The sequence below is a fragment of the Dryobates pubescens genome, chromosome 12 (assembly GCF_014839835.1).
Source record: "Dryobates pubescens isolate bDryPub1 chromosome 12, bDryPub1.pri, whole genome shotgun sequence".
Classification (NCBI taxonomy): domain Eukaryota; kingdom Metazoa; phylum Chordata; class Aves; order Piciformes; family Picidae; genus Dryobates; species Dryobates pubescens.
The window spans coordinates 15,660,436-15,676,522 of NC_071623.1; the positions used below are offsets into that span (position 1 = coordinate 15,660,436).

At 43.7% G+C, this 16,087-nt stretch overlaps 1 protein-coding gene across 2 annotated transcripts in view; it reads right to left on the reverse strand.

Annotated features, from left to right (window-relative positions):
* Positions 1-3,217: 3,217 nt before the first annotated feature.
* The window catches only part of NDP (norrin cystine knot growth factor NDP), a 32,053-nt gene continuing 19,183 nt past the window's right edge, over positions 3,218-16,087 (reverse strand). Inside the window, exons 2-4 of one of the 2 annotated variants that reach the window (XR_008462497.1) lie at positions 13,259-13,658; positions 4,337-4,636; positions 3,218-4,123 (exon numbers count right to left, since the gene is read on the reverse strand). Coding sequence is in view for 1 of the 2 variants with exons in the window: in XM_054166085.1 (XP_054022060.1) it covers positions 4,409-4,636; positions 13,259-13,477 (447 nt within the window). In the remaining variant the exon portion in view is untranslated. Of the gene's footprint in view, positions 4,637-13,258; positions 13,659-16,087 lie in introns of both variants that reach the window. The other variant, XM_054166085.1, reaches the window with a different exon arrangement.

Sequence of the window (16,087 nt, forward strand, 5' to 3'; positions counted from 1 at the left end):
TTTATAGAACTTTGTCTGAAATATTTCTTTTGCTCCAAAAAGTGACCCCTGATGTGACCACAGAGAGCTGTATTTGAACAGTCAGCTGAGGGAATTAGGTGGATTTGGATGCCTTCTGTCATGTCTCACTTGAGGAGGATGATGAATAATTCAGGCCACCTACTTGCAAAATTTTGTCCGTCTTGCAAACAGTGTTGAAACACAGCAGCTCTTTAAGAGTGGTGGAAAGGATCTAGGAAAGGTTTCTTCTCCAGGCTAAACAACCCCAGCTCCCTCAGCCTCTCCTCATAGGGCTGTGCTCAAGGCCGCTCACCAGCCTCGTTGCCCTTCTCTGGACACATTCAAGAGTCTCAATGTCCTTCTTAAACTGAGGGGCCCAGAACTGGACACAGTACTCAAAGTGTGGCCTAACCAATGCAGAGTACAGGGGCACAATGACTTCCCTCCTCCTGCTGGCCATACTATTCTTGATGCCTGCCAGGATGCCATTGGCCTTCTTGGCCACTTGGGCACACTGCTGGCTCATGTTTAGGCAGCTGTCAATCAGCACCCCCAGGTCCCTTTCTGTTTGGCTGCTCTCCAGCCACTCCGACCCCCATCCTGTAGCTCTGCATGGGGTTCCTCGGTGTCCTTTTATCTTTTCATACTTTTTTTTTTTTTTTTTTTTTATTCCTAGACCATTCCTGAATGGGAAACAGTTTGAAAAAATGCATTCTTGGTGCAGACCAAACAAATGTAGTTATTCTTGTTAGTGAACTCTGATCTTTCTGTGTTGAGGTACATAAAGCAACTAGACGTTGCTCTCTGTGTTGTTCAATTTCAGATGCACTTACACAAAACTGTGATTTAAAAGAAAAAAAGAGATTAAGTATCCAAAGTAGTGTCAAGAAAAGAAAGGCATTTCATCTCCAACCACCATTTAGACTCTGTCTCACCATGAGCCATACCCTGGCATTTTACCTGACACCTCATTTTCTCTTGCTGAATACACCTGAATTGTAACACTCATGTGCTTCATTCAGCACTTATTTGCCTAAAATACTGATTTTAAGAGTATCAAAACATGGTTTTATAATAATTTGGGGGGCATCTGGTTTTGAAGAATAGCCCCTCCTTTTGTTAATATTAAGATTGTCTGACAAAACCAAAAGGTTGATTCATTACTGGATATCCAGTTCCAGCTATTTACAAATATGTTTTGTCTGTCATTCATAACTTCTGTTTTATTCCTTCCATGCATTTGCTCAACTGAACAGTTAAATAATGTTGAATTCACCTCAACACTTATGGCTGACAACAGCTTTCGTGGTTGCAAGGCGATGATTTCATTAGAGGAATTGAGCAAAAGAAGAAGGCATGTGGGATGTGAGAAGGAAAAAAAAGCCTTTGTTGGACCATGAATAGCTTTTGTGAGACTGATTTGAGCAGTTATAGCTCTGGCCCTGTGATAGTGAGGGGATGTGAGAATAAATACCAGCCAGGTTGTTCTCTCACTATAATATTCTCTTCCCCCCGCCCCCCCCCCCCCCAAGTCAGGCATGGTGTCTACTCAAACCTCTCCTGTCTCTGACTGGGATCACTCTGTTCTGCCACATCCTGTTCAGCCAGCTGAGCCACTTGTAGCCATGTGGGAGCACTGCAAATCATCACCCAAGTTTTGTGTCGCAGCTTCCTGCCATCCCATTTTGCACTGGCAAGGGAGGCCAGTGGCAACACAACCCAGTGGGGAGGTGATGCTGGATGTAGCAGTTACCCTTCAAACATTCCCTGTTCCTTAGGAAACTGTGTAACATTGCTTGTGTGCAGCAGTTTCTATATCCACCCTTAGAGGTCACACATATTTTGCAGCATAGTTATTTGGTTATCAAAAGTATTGCTGATGTTTCCAATAAGGACTGGAATTTTCTATATATAATTATCAGTAGGGAGTGGTGCTTTTTTGGTACTGGGATTTTTAGACACTGGAGGTTGAAAGAGAGTAGAAAAGGGTTGCACATACGATCTTTCACAGAAAGTGGCCTGGTGATAATGCCCAGCTTACACTCCCTTTGCTCACCCTTTGATGTTCAGACCATGCATCAGATGTGAAAAGAATGACTGACAGCGCTGAAACAACACATGGTATCTAATGAGCACACTGGGGCTCATCACTCCCAGTTTTGACTCCTCAGATTGTAACAGTTTAATTTGCCCTTTTGTTTGCCCACAGCTCAGTGTTGTTCAACATTGGCCATCTCTGAGTTGTCTCCCAAAAGCAGAGCCCATCGTTCCCTAGAAATCGCTCTAACTGGTGTACCTGTCACTTTCCACTACTGACTGCCACCCTGGTCCAGGATTTGGTATTCAAGGTCATTCCGTTGTCTGCCTTGCCTTTATATCCCATATATATTCATCACAAGGAGGCAGTGGCAGAGAAATTCGGCTTTCCTTGAGCAGCTACAGTACCTCCTGTGCAAAACACTGGATGGCTGCCCTCCCTGGCAGGTCTTGGGGATCCTCTGCAACATCAGTGTGCATCCTCAAGCTGCAATTGATGGCATTTGCTGCAGACAGACTGGATGGTGCTGAAGAGATGGACCGAATGCTGGACTTGGATAGGACTTCCCCTTCTTACCATGGGACCCTGCCAGACATTGCTGTGCAGGGGTCCACTCCAGCCTGTCCCAGAGAATAACTGTGGGACTATGTGCATGGGATCTGCTGAGGCGTAGAAAGCACAACTTGTACAGCAAAGATGCTGCCAACTTCTTCATGACTTCTGTCCCAAAAATAGCTTAGCTAGGTTTATGTGATCATCATAGACATATTGCTGAGTGATGGGATATACTTCCATAAGGAGAACTGCAATATGAGATAAGAACTGCTATGCTATCTCCTTGCAATCACAAAAGGCTATTACTGAACCCTCCTAAAAACTTGTGTTAATGCAGGAGGGACAGCGTGTCTCTGCAAATACCAAATACCATTCTGAAAGTTGGGATCTCTGGTTATTTTTAAGATCTTTATTTGTTATTTTTGAGATCCTTTCACCCTGTCAGTCACTGCAATTCATTCAGCTCCTTAAGGAATTTCTTTCTGTGATGGTTCTATAGGGAAAAGCAGCTTAGGGCCTCACTTCTTACAAAGAAGTGCTGTCTATGCCGGATCTGCAGGACCCTGCAGCTCTGATGCTGTGGGGCAGCTTCACCTATGGTTGAGCTCTGGTCTTATACTAACCTCACCAGAGACTCCTACATCCTTATGCGTGCACAAAGGATGTGTCAGTGTAGGGACCAGCCAAGAGCTAAGCTATTCTCCAAGCAGCTGCCAAGCTGAATGGTGAATCACCTGGGATCCCAGGTAGCAGATCATTAGGCAAATTGACACACAGCCTCTGTGGCTGAGTGGATAATGCTAGGACTCTGGCTTGACCTTCCTATGGGCATGTCAGCTTAATCCCCCTGTTTTTGGCATTGTTGGTCTTTAAAAAGCAAAACGGTACTCACTCAATGACCTAAAATCTGTAGATGAAAATAAGTCCTAGGTTTGGTGATTATTTTGGTGGCCCTGGCTCGGTACATCCACAGTTCTACCCAACTTAAGAAAAGACTCCATTTAGTATGTGTCATTTTAATCTTTGATTAGCTTTTAGCATTTGAGTAATGGCTTTTGTGACAGATGAGATGTGTCACATTTCCAGGCTTTTTGAAGGGAATGATGAGTCTTGTGACCTTTCACTTCTCGAGAGTCACTCAATCACTGGTCTGTAATGCCACACACTGCAAATAATCATTTTGGCTGGCTGGGGCTGCGTAATCCCAGCGTGACATTTCATATCCAGTTCAATTTTCAATGATTTATTTGTAATTTCTGATGAACCACAATTAAAGTTATCCAGCACTTGGCTGCTAGGTCAGTAACAGAAAACCCTGCCAGCAACACAGTTTGTTTTGAAGGCCAATATTACTAGAAGACTGAGAATAAAATTCATAGTGTTAAGAGGTTGTGTGTTGGAACTGATGCCCATCCTCTGTCTGAATGCCACCTTCCAGGGCGTGGTGCTGTCATCCAGCTGTCCTTCCACTCTTTTCCCTTGCTGCCCTTGGCCTAAAGTAAAAGCACCTCTCTGAGGTCATTGTTGAGCCTGAAAAAGAAGAAACTCACAAAAATATCCTTTCAGCAAGAAAGAAAGGCTTCTTTAAAACAAGTCCTTGTGCCTTCGCCTTTGTCACAGCCCACACTTTGCTACCAGCACCATCCAGGACCCCAGGATATTTTACACTTTAGCTCTCAGATCCAATCCAGCCTAGTTAGTCCTGTCCATGCTGCAAACGTACGCTGGGAGTGTCAGCCTCACCTTGGACTATTTCTTGGGAGCCTTCCTCAACAGCAGCATCCCAACCCCCTCTCTGCTGTGGCACATACACCCCTAGGAGTTGCACTCCTCACAGTGGCAGGAGAGGATGTAGCGGTAGGTGGCTGTGAGCCGCATGCCCCCTGAGCATCGCAACCTCATGGCTTTCAGCTTGGAGGTCTGAGGCCTGCAGCAGTGGCAGGTGGAGCGGAAAGGCTGCTTCAGGACGGTGCTGAAAGAAACCATTGGCTCCGAGCGTGATGTCTGGCTGCAGCGCCCTTCGCAGCGAGCCAGCAGTACCATCTGTGGAGGAAAAGAGACAGGTTAGGGAATGTGCCCCTGGGGATGCCAGTGCACAGCTTAACACCAGCAGATGGGTACCTTCTTCCAAGCTGCCTGGCCTTTTTCTTTGCTTACTGCACCTTGCTACCTTGGAAGGACACCCAGCCCCACACAGCACATTGCCTCTGAGCTGTGTCTGGGAGAATGGAGACAGTAACATGGGCAGGAGAATCATAGAATTATAGAATTGTTAGGATTGGAAGGGACCTCAAGGATCATCTTGTTCTACCCCCCTGCCATGGGCAGGGACACCTTACACTAGATCAGGTTGCTCACAGCCACATCCAGCCTAGCCTTAAAAAGCTTCAGGGATGAGGCTTCCACCACCTCCCTGGTTTTGTTCCATTCCCCCTAGTCCTATCTTTACCTGACACCCTAAAAAAGCAAGGCTCCTCCTGGAGTCCCAAGTACCGATACCAATAAGGACTATGGGGCCTGCTTTTCTGAAAACTGACTTCAGGGCTCCAAATGATCACAGGCAGCTGTGCATTCCTGCACAGGAGCTGCAACTGCAAATTTCTGAGCCCATATTTCTGGCAGCCAAGCCCTCAAATCATCAGCCAGCCTGGTACTTCTGTGGGGTATTTTCCAATGTTTTGAGTGTATGTATTAATGACCAGCAGAGCAGGTCTCTGAGGCCAGTGAATATTTCAAATGCTTAGATATAGGAAATGGCTTCAAGTTGTGCCAGGAAAGGTTCAGGTTGGACATTAAGAGCAGTGTCTTTACAAGAAAGGTTATCAAGCATTGGAGCAGGCTGCCTGGGAAAGTGGTAGAGTCACCTTTCCTGAAGGTATTTAAAAGATGCATGGATGTGATGCTCAGGGACATGGTTTAGTGGTAATGGCTTAGCAGTAGTGGTGGGATTGTGAGCTCTAGATGAGCAGTTGGACTTGATGATCTCAAAGGTCTCTTCCAACTTCAACAGTTCTATGATTCTATATAGACACCTCAAGCAGAAATATAAAGATCTCAGTTTATTTCTTCTAAAGAAGTACATTTCTAGCTCCCTCCTTTTACAATCACCTTGAATACATATGGACAATTATATGTGTCTGTATATATAATTGGATGAGTTGTATCTGTATCACTGCATAGCTTAAGAGAGTGAAAATGTAAACAAAATGAACTCATTGCCAAACATGAGGGTTCACTAGTGAGGTTTTCCAAAAGCAATGCAGGCCCCACGGTTCTTCTCCTCCTGAGCTCACCATCTGAACTGTGACCAGAACAAGGCAATTTGCACAACAGGAGCCACTGAGGAAGGAAAGCCCATGGGGAGTCACCTTTCCCAACAACCCCTTGTTTAGCAGAGAAGTTGGATAGATTCTCTGAGGCTTTGTATAAAACATGGAAAGGATGTGCTAAAGCAAATGATGTGGTTTAAAACAGCTGTTAACAGGTAAGTGTCAGACAAGTTTGAACAAACTGTTGTATAAGAGTTGGGAATTCAGTATTAAGTTCCTATCTGTTTAACCAACACAATTCTGTTTAACCAACACAAATATAAAATATCAACTTATTGTACCATTCAAACAAGGTCAAAATGTGACACAGGTGAGGAAGTAGGCAGTGAAACAGTCAGAAGTCTATCCTACAGCTGAGAAGAAAATTAAATATTAATGCTGCATATATCTCAGCAGCCTAAAGGATAACAGCAAATATTTTACAACATGAAACCATTTTGAGTTTCTTTCCCTACACATGCATAACAGGCTGCAAATCTCCAAGTCTTGCAGGAAGGTATGCCATGTGTTTAATTTTCTCTTTTGTCAGAGTCATGAGAAACAGAGAGAGAATGTTCTTGGTATCAAGTAGGAGATACTAGCACCACCTGCATCCATGGGAAAGACACTGATCACCCATTAAAAATTACTCTTTCAGGAGTACTTGCATGCTGAATGTTTTGCTTGGAAATGTGTTAGTATACTAACAACTACACTTCCAGACAATGCAAGTAGATCACAAGGGAGATAGGTGTCTTCATGAACTGATGATCTGGGGTTGGTACCAACTTGTTTCTTGGCTTAGTTAAGTGATGGGTTGCTCTCTGACAAATTTCCTGGCTTTCATGATTTGTAGCATAAATTTGTGGTCCCCTTCCTGTGATGGAGCATATTGATGAGTACATTTACTTCAGCCTTTAGTAGTAATAAGGTGGGAAGGACATTTCAGAGTACTATTGAGCTACATCCTGGTTTTAGACTATCAGCTATGTCAAGCTCCTTCATACCAGTGTCTGTAGTGTATATGAGAACAATACTAGCACCTCATTACTGGCAGATAAAGACCCACTTTTGTCCCTTTGTTAAACAAATCTCACTTTTCATCGTGACAGGCAGGCAGCTGGTGGGGGGCTACACATGTATCTAATCCTGCCTGTACTGCAAAGGAAAGACTGCAGACTGGGGCATTTTAAACTGTTGGATCCCTTGACAGCTCTTATTAGGTCCCCAAGTTTGACCAGTTCACCAGACTGTGTGCATTGTCTGTCACAAGCTATTTCCAAGTGTTTGGCTGAAGAGGAGGGTGAAGAGGCGGCTGGCAATCGCTTGAAGGTTGCAAAGACAAGGTACCCAAACCCTCCTCAGGAGTGGCAAAAGGGGATGTGCAATGGCCACAAGATGCTTTTTGGAAAGTTCAGGGGACCTCCACAGTCCCTTCCAACCATCATTGCTATGATTCAGTGATTTTAGCCCAAATATATGACAACACGTGTGGCTGTGCGGAGAAGGTGAACTTCTAATGGTTGATGCTTCTGGAGCATCAGTCACTTCTGGTACTGTTGCCTTGAGGACTTTTTTATGGCACACATCTGCTCCTGTACCTGCAAGTACTTTCAGAAATGGTAGTTTTAGGCTGATGCCTAGGAAGATTTGCCACAGATTGAGTAGCAAAGTGGTAGAATGTAAATAAATTACCATTGGATGGAAAAGGAAAATAATGATGAGGTCTAAATAATCCCATTGGTCTGCTTACTAACATGAAGTTAAACCCACCACACTACTGCAAAGCCAGTCAATCAGTGTGCAACTGCATTTATAATTGCTTAGCAAATCTTGTCTTTAAAAACATGCATTATTCCATGGAGACCCTAATCTCAAAGTTTACTGGCAACTTTTTTCATAAGAATATGGTCAATAATCATACAGTGTAAAATTACAGTGTTGGGTTTATGCCCTGATTTTGGATGACGATGTAGACTTTTACAGATGCCATCGCCCCATGGGTGTCAAGTCAAACTCACAAGATAACGAAGGTTCAGATTTCCCATTTTAATAGCTTTCTAAACTTCTGGGCTAACCTCAGCAAAATTGAACCTCCTACTCCTCATAAATCCAGAGCACCACCGGTGGCTTTTGGCAGGTGTGCAAATGAGCTGGAAATAGCACGTACTTTAAAAGCTTTGCTCTGCCATCTAATCAATCTCAACAGCTGTCGATTGCATCTTATGCTATAGTGCAATAGAGATTATCACCTAAATAATTAGTAATACTATGGTGGCATAGCACAGCAATACAGTGGGGGGATATATATAGTAAAAATGTGTGGGTGTTTTATACCCTGATAGGCCTCTTGGCTCCCATTGTCTCCCACACATGTGGGGTTGTGCGTGCTACCTAGCAACGCTGGATCCAGAAGCACAACATGCTACAGACAACACGAGGACCACGGGAGTCTCACGTGTATGAGCAGCTAGGGAAGAATAGTGAGGGGGTTGGAGAAGAGAAAGAGTTAATTAATTTTACTTTTTGCAGAATCACACAGAATCACAGCATGTTAAGGGCTGGAAGGGACCTCAAGAGATCATCCAGTCCAACCCCCCTGCCAGAGGAGGATCACCTAGACCAGGTCACACAGGAACTCATCCAGGCAAGTCTTGAGTATCTCCAGAAAGGCAGACTCCACAACCCCCCTAGGCAACCTGTTCCAGTGTTCTGTCACCCTCACAGTGAAATAATTCTTCCTCCTATTTCCATGGAACTTCCTACGCCTTAGCTTCCACCCATTGCCCCTTGTCCTGTCATTGGACATTGCCAAGAAGAGCCTGGTTCCATCCTCTTGGCACTCACACTTTACATATTTAATAAACATGAATGAGGTCACCTCTCAGTCTCCTCCTCTGCAAGCTGAAGAGCCCCATCTCCCTCTTTTGAGCCTGTAACACAGTGTGTGCTGGTAAAGAAGCAGACACCCTCATTATGAAGAGGCCTTGAGAAGCACTAGGACAGAGAGGAGACAGGTAATGGACATCTGCTGTTTTCTTCAGTTTTCCTCAGTGGTGTAAGAAGTTTTGAATTGCTCAGCCAATTACTCTTCAGATAAGTTTTGTTTTGCTAGGAATGGAAAAGTACTGCTAGACTCCTGCTTGCATTGTGCTGTAGTTGAAAGACATGTAAACCCTAAGCTCTCACAATAAAGTGCATCCTGCCTTTTCTGAGCTTTCCACAGTGTCCAGCCTCTCCTTCTAAGACACCATGAGGTCTGTGCCTCAGTATGCTACAGAGTAGGTTTTCTTAGCGAAAGTCTCATAGTTGTCCAGAAGACCATGAAAGAGAGCAACTGAGGTCTGAATCAGTATCTGACTCTTAACATTTGAGCCATATTCAGAAGGATGTGAAATGATTAGTTATTAATGGTATTTGTAGTCCACTTTTCCGAACTCTTTGTCAGCAAGCTGATCACAGGATCACAGGATGTTAGGGGTTGGAAGGGACCTCCAGAGATAATCGAGTCCAACCCCTTGCCAGAGCAGGACCAGAGAATCTAGCACAGGTCACACAGGAATGCATCCAGTTGGGTCTTGAAAGTATCCAGAGAAGGAGACTCTACAACCCCTCTGGATAGCCTGTTTCAGTGCTTTGTGACCCTCAGAGTCAAGAAGTTCCTCCTCATGTTGAGGTTCCTCCTCATTTTCAAGTTCCTCCTCATGTTGATGGGCTGAGATGCATTAGAACAGAGATTCACCCAGCACCTGGCTTCAAACTGATAATCTTGCACAAGCTACCTCATGAATAAGTGTCTGTGAACATTTTCTAAATCTTTCTTCATCTTGTCTGTGTCTCTCTGGGATGGATTCTGTAGTGCAAGGCTGTCAGTGGTAGCCCACTTCTGGCACATCTGGAGGAAGAGTTTATTACAGCCAGTACTGTAATTTAGGAGGCTCTGGTTGCAACAATGAGGTGATCCAGCACATTGGTGAAGATCAGGGCATCTCTGTGACAGAGACAAGGCAGAATCCAATATGGTTGGAAAAGCACCACCTCATGAGCTGATAGAAACACTTCCTTTAGGTCAAAGGAAAACATATTTTCAGGACCCTTTTTCCATCCCTCTTTTGTGTCTCTTTTGTACATTCTGTAATATAATAGACTATATTTCTGAAGGCTTTGAAACTTTTTTCAACATCTGCCTGAGGTCACAGCAAGGGGGATTTTAATGTTTAAATTACATTGGGTGGATGTTTCCAAATGTAACAAAACTACTTCCCATGTGGGTACAATTGGCAGCCTCCACAGAGGAGCACAGTAGACATAATCCTTTTTTAACCAAGATGGACAGCAAACATAATCTGCATTGCAGTTTCTGAAGCAGTTTTTAACTTCTGTAATTCTATGCTGCACTGAAAGGGGAAAATACAAGGAGTAAAAAAGGGGAGCTTGGTGGAACCAATATATCATGCCAAAAAAGGGCAAAGTCTCTGCTTGACATCAGTAGTCCATCCAAGCTTCACAATGGGAACTCAGTGGAGATGAGGTTCCATAATTCTCACAGCTACTCCCACAGTACGTTCTCTTTTTCCCCCCCTTGTTTATATTCTATCACATTATATATAGGAGCAGACACGATGTCTAATTTTCATTAGCAAGTCTAATATTGCTCTATGTTTCTATGTTTATATGCTAGATCCAGAACAGAAGCCATATGTCTACCAGGATGATTCAGATTCCTGAGTTCTTAAAAAAAAAATTAAAAAAGCTTGATTTAACACTTTATAAGAAAGTCCATGCAACTTACAGTACAGTTAAGAAAATAGTTCTTGAAACCATTGTGGAATTTGGGAAGCCAAGAGATGTGATAATATTTCAAAACATGATCTCCATTAAAGGCTTGATTTAAAAGAAGCCACTGACATTTTTTCAGTCAGTTACAAATATTTGTTTCAACAGCTTTTTTCTCCAAGCTCATTTTTGAAATAATCTGGTTTTCATTACAATGTGTTCTGTGTTCTCATTTCCATCAGTCCTGTGCCTAAAGGCATGACTGCTTTTCTCTGTCACTGGGAATGACAAGAAATTGAGTTGTTGGGTTTCCTTCCAAATTCCTTCCTTATGAATTCTTTCCTTCTGAATTACTTATGAATCCCTTCCCTTCCCTTCCCTTCCCTTCCCTTCCCTTCCCTTCCCTTCCCTTCCCTTCCCTTCCCTTCCCTTCCCTTCCCTTCCCTTCCCTTCCCTTCCCTTCCCTTCCCTTCCCTTCCCTTCCCTTCCCTTCCCTTCCCTTCCCTTCCCTTCCCTTCCCTTCCCTTCCCTTCCCTTCCCTTCCCTTCCCTTCCCTTCCCTTCCCTTCCCTTCCCTTCCCTTCCCTTCCCTTCCCCTCCCTTCCCCTCCCCTTGTGATCTTGAAGGTCTCTTCCAACCTGGTTTATTCTATGTATTCTATGTATTCTATGTATTCTTCAAACAAACAAACAAACAAAAAGGCCTGTCTGATATCTGTGGCAGCCAGAGTTTTATCAAAATACAAGAGGATGATGATGGCAATGGCAGAGCAAGGAAGGCAACCACACAGTGAAAGCACTTCACTGAGGTGTGCAGAATCATGTCAGACCTAGCAGCACATCCCAGCCATCAGGTAAGAAACCCACAGAGACCAGGTGCAATCACAGCTCCTGGTCACCTGGTTTATTCTGGTCTGAAAGCTAATCAAAAGATCTTTCCTGAATCACAACTACTGCATGGTTTTACTGTTTGAACTCAGAAGCAGTAGGGCAAAAGTCTCTGGTCTCCTATTGCTGTGAATCAGGCGTGGTTACACAAAGCTGGGCTGACAGCACTGCTGTGAGACTGGTGTAAGGCTACCCAGAGTAGGGCTTTCCTTTGTGCCAAATTTTGAGGCCACCAGGCACAGGGCAAGCCCCACTGAAGGTGCATAACAAGGGCAGTAGCCATCCTGGTGCAAAGGGAGAGAGCAGAGCTCTGAGCAAGTCTTATTTTCTATTGACTCTTTGTGCTTCATTTTAAATTTTACAACTTCCTGCTACCTGTGGTACTACCTTATCCTGTGCTGATAGCAGGAAGCAAATATAGCTCATTCTGCACAAGGGTTTCTAGGAGTCTCCATAGCCAGCACTGCACCTGTCTGAACAACTTGCATCCTCCCTCCTTAAAAGCATTCCTAGGATCACTGCTGCTGGGGGTTGCCATCATGTACCGGCCTCTCACTGCTCTCTTACCCAGCACAGGGCTGGCATGGTGCTGGCATTTGTTCCCTTTGATTAATCCAGGAATGTGGGTGAATCCTCTCCCAGCTAACAAGTGATAGGACAAGTGGAAATGATTTCAAGTTGTACTAATGGAGATTTAGATTGGATATTAGGAAACATTTCTTCACTGTAAGGGGCACTAGGCACTGGAATGGGCAGCCCAGGCAAGTGGTGGAGTCACCATACTCAAAGGTGTTTAAAAGACATTTGGATGAAGAGCTCTGGAACATCTCTAAGTTGTGTGCAGGGACATGTTAGGTTATGGTTGGATTTTATGATCTTAAGGTTTTTTCCAACCAGGCAATTCTATGAGGCAAAGCCACTTTCCACAGAACAGAGGGATGGAACATGCAGAGACTGTACAACTGAATACATGCTGAATTGACTAAAATGGAACAAATTAGGACAAAATGAAAGGAACCCACAAGAATGTTCCTATTGTTTCTCCCCATTCTTTTTCTCCACACAATGAAATAAATTACTAGAGGCTACATGCGCAGGCTGCTCAACCTTTTTGACACAAAATTTTTCAGGCTTGAAATCCCAAACGAAAGATAATCTTGTAGTTCCTTCTGGTCCTAAGCCCTACAGTAAATATCCAATTGTCATTCTGCATGAAAACAAAGACCTTGATACTAAATCAGGGAAATAAATAACTCAAGTTTTTCACATTCTTGATTCATTACCATTTTACCATGTAATTCTTCAGCTCAGTCCTTCACCCTGAAAGTTACAAGTTTACATACTCCTGATTAAAGACTCACTTGAAGGAGGGGGTGGCTGGGATGACCTAAACTTCCAAACTAGCCCATCTGCTTGGTACCAGCAACTGACATCCCAACATGTTCCATTCAATCTCACCATTTACTGCATGTCAGTAGTCTGTTTCTCCTTTTGAAGAGGTGAAAAGAGAGTCAAGAACCTTTCTCTCCAGTCCTAGTTCTGGTGTGCACACTCAGAGGTCTCTACATCAGCATGCCTCTGCAGCTTGATTTTGGTAGCATGGAATTTGCACAGAGAAAAATCACCTAAAATGGCTTATTTTAACAACTCTGTTGGTGCAGCACTTTGCTGTGAGGTGCTGAGGGCAATCCTTACCTTCGAGCTACACTTGTAGAGGGGGTGGCTGATGGAGTCGACATAGTGATGCCTCATACAGCGGCTGGGGTCGGAGTCAATCATGAAGGAGCTGTCTGTTTTACTGTCCGAGTCTCCCATCATGGCCAGGAGAGAGAGCATGGAAATCGAAGCCGCAAGTACTTGATTTCCCATTGTCGAGGAACTTCTCGCTGATAACAGCAGAGGGAGGTAGAGCATTAAAAAAACTCCAAATACTGACAGCCCGTTCCTTTCCAGGAGAGTGAAAAGTCTGGTTTAAGCCTCTTCGCTGTCATTCTTCTCCTCTAGTTAGAGTTTGCTGAGATTGTAATCCATCAAAGAATCTCCTGTGTAGCTGGGATAAAACCAGCATAAATCACAATCCTGACCAAAAAGATGCCTGGAGAAAAAACAGATGTAAATAATGTTAAGGCTCCCAGGATTTTTGCTAGCTAAAGTATACTCTCTGAGTGAGCATCATTCCCACAGCAGGCAGAGTGTGTATGGCATTAGGAAGGAGATGTCAAGGCTTAAAGCATTTCTCTGTCATTTTACTGGAGAGAGCTTTGTGACTTTTAACATCCCAAGTGGCGCAGTGCCAATCTTTTTCACTTGGTGATGTCCTTAATGGATTTCCCTCCAAACTGGTCATTTGTAACACATCAGAGATTTCTGCAAATTGAAAGGACAGTGTGTCCATGGGGAGCAAAGCTAGGCTGCCTCCTGCACTACAGATGGGAATTTCTGGCCTAGGTAGCACATGGAAAGGCTTGAGGTAGCTTGATCCCTGGCTCTAGGAGCTCCACGTTGCTCTCCTGCAGCTGCCGTGCTACAGAGACAAGGGGCACCCCCCAGGATGGAGGGATGCTGAGAGTCCAAGCCCAGGCATGAGCAAAATGGTCCCCTGGAAAACTCTAAGCACTGTTTTGCCCTGCATGGAGGACCGCCTAGGTCTCTGGCTTCCCTGACCTCCTGAGTGTGAAACACACACATGCAGGTTTTACTTACTTACTCATCAGGCTGCATTTGCTCAGTTTCACACTTTTCCCTGTTAATTAAAAAGTGGCATCTGAAAAATATATTTTGTTCCATAATATCCAAGTACATTCTACCTATCAACTGGGAACAAAAATAAATGCAGGTGGATTCAAGTGGGTATCCACCCAGGCATCTAGATTTCTGGTGCATGTTGGAGATACCCCAGAAAATAGGCACAGGGCAGCCCCTGAAACACTGTCCAGAGCTCTGTGCTGCAGGGAAAGTAGGGCACCTCCCTTAGCTGCTTTATCCCAACCCCCTGAGCTGCTCACAAAGCCTGTTGTCTCAAACAGTTTAGTTTTGCTTTTACTACAAACTGTGGGTTATCCATCTAAATGCAACCTGATGAAGCAAAGGATAATCATAAGCAAAAAGAGCAAGGACTTTCAGAAGAAACTTATAGTAAAACTATTTCCTGATCACTCAGAAATGCTCCCTCACAACCTCTTGCCTATTTAAATAGCCAATGTGTGCCTTTATTGCCTTATACAAGCCTCTTTCAAAACTGTTTTCTGGTTTGCTGGTGGTACTCAAAACTGACTGATAGTCATCTCCTAAGCAGCCTGAAATGATGAGGCCTCCCCATCAGAGTGCTTGATGATTTGTGTGTTGCTTTATAGCTCGCTCGAACACTTTTGTGAGGAGAGTGCATAGCAGTGAGAAAGACTTCCAGAGCTCATCCAAGTTGGGAGTCAGGATTTGCTGAGCTCAAGTGACATATAAAATCTCATGCTGAGAAGAAATATAATTAGGGATGCTCTGTGTACTAACCATTGTTTAAAGCCTTTTTTGGATTTCAAGCTATCATCCATGTGCCTAAGTAGGAAAGGAAAAATGATGTGAAGTTGAATTTAATAAACGACTTTTTTTCCCCCCCAGAGTCTAACTTATGACCTGGTATATTTTTCTGAAGCAAATGATTTTCAGTGGCTATGTCATTTAAAAAATACCATGCCTTTGCAGTATAGCAAGCTTAAACTCATACTAACCACTTAGAATCTTGGATACATTTATGCACAGTCTCATTCATGTCAATAAATATCCCTCCAAACACTGTAGCAGGCTAAGAGAGGAATCTCTCAGTCATGGGAGCCGGGGCAGACTTGTTCCCAGAAGTGAACTGTACTGCTCTGATTCATGCAGACTGATGCCCAAGGATTAGCTAACAGCAGGAGTGATGAACTTGCTTTTTTTTTTTTTTTAAATTTATTTAACCTTTTACCTACATTCCTATTCTTTATAAAGAGGCTGACCAGAACATGCTGCTTGGCAAAGTCTCTCTCCAACATAGTTAATCAGTATTACACACCCAGTAATTCCCTCTCTGTCCAGCTAAATTTACTTGATATTGGACGGTCTGCTCTCATGCAGTGTTGCTTCCAGGGATCCCCATTTCCCACTCTCTCTGTCCCACTGTTAATTTTGTGCTTCCATATCTCCTTGTGTCTTAATGATTTAATACAGTGAGAGAAATCTGGAGTCCTGGCTCAGTTTTCAAAGGCTTATCTCTCTAGTTTTCTTCAGGAAATAATTGGATGACATAGAGTCTGCTTCATGAAAAGATCCTGAGAAAGCTGGAAAGAAGGAGGGGGGCAATGTGAGAAAAGGAAGATGTCTGTACTTTCTTCATGATAAGCACAGCACAATACACAGACTTTCACAATCTTTTAAACTTGCCCTGATACTTCCCTAGCAATAAGTGAATAAATAAATAAATGAAAATGTAACAAGCTTTGGTAACAAAACTTTTTAAAGAAGCAAAAAATACTGTAATCACATATTTGCTAGTAA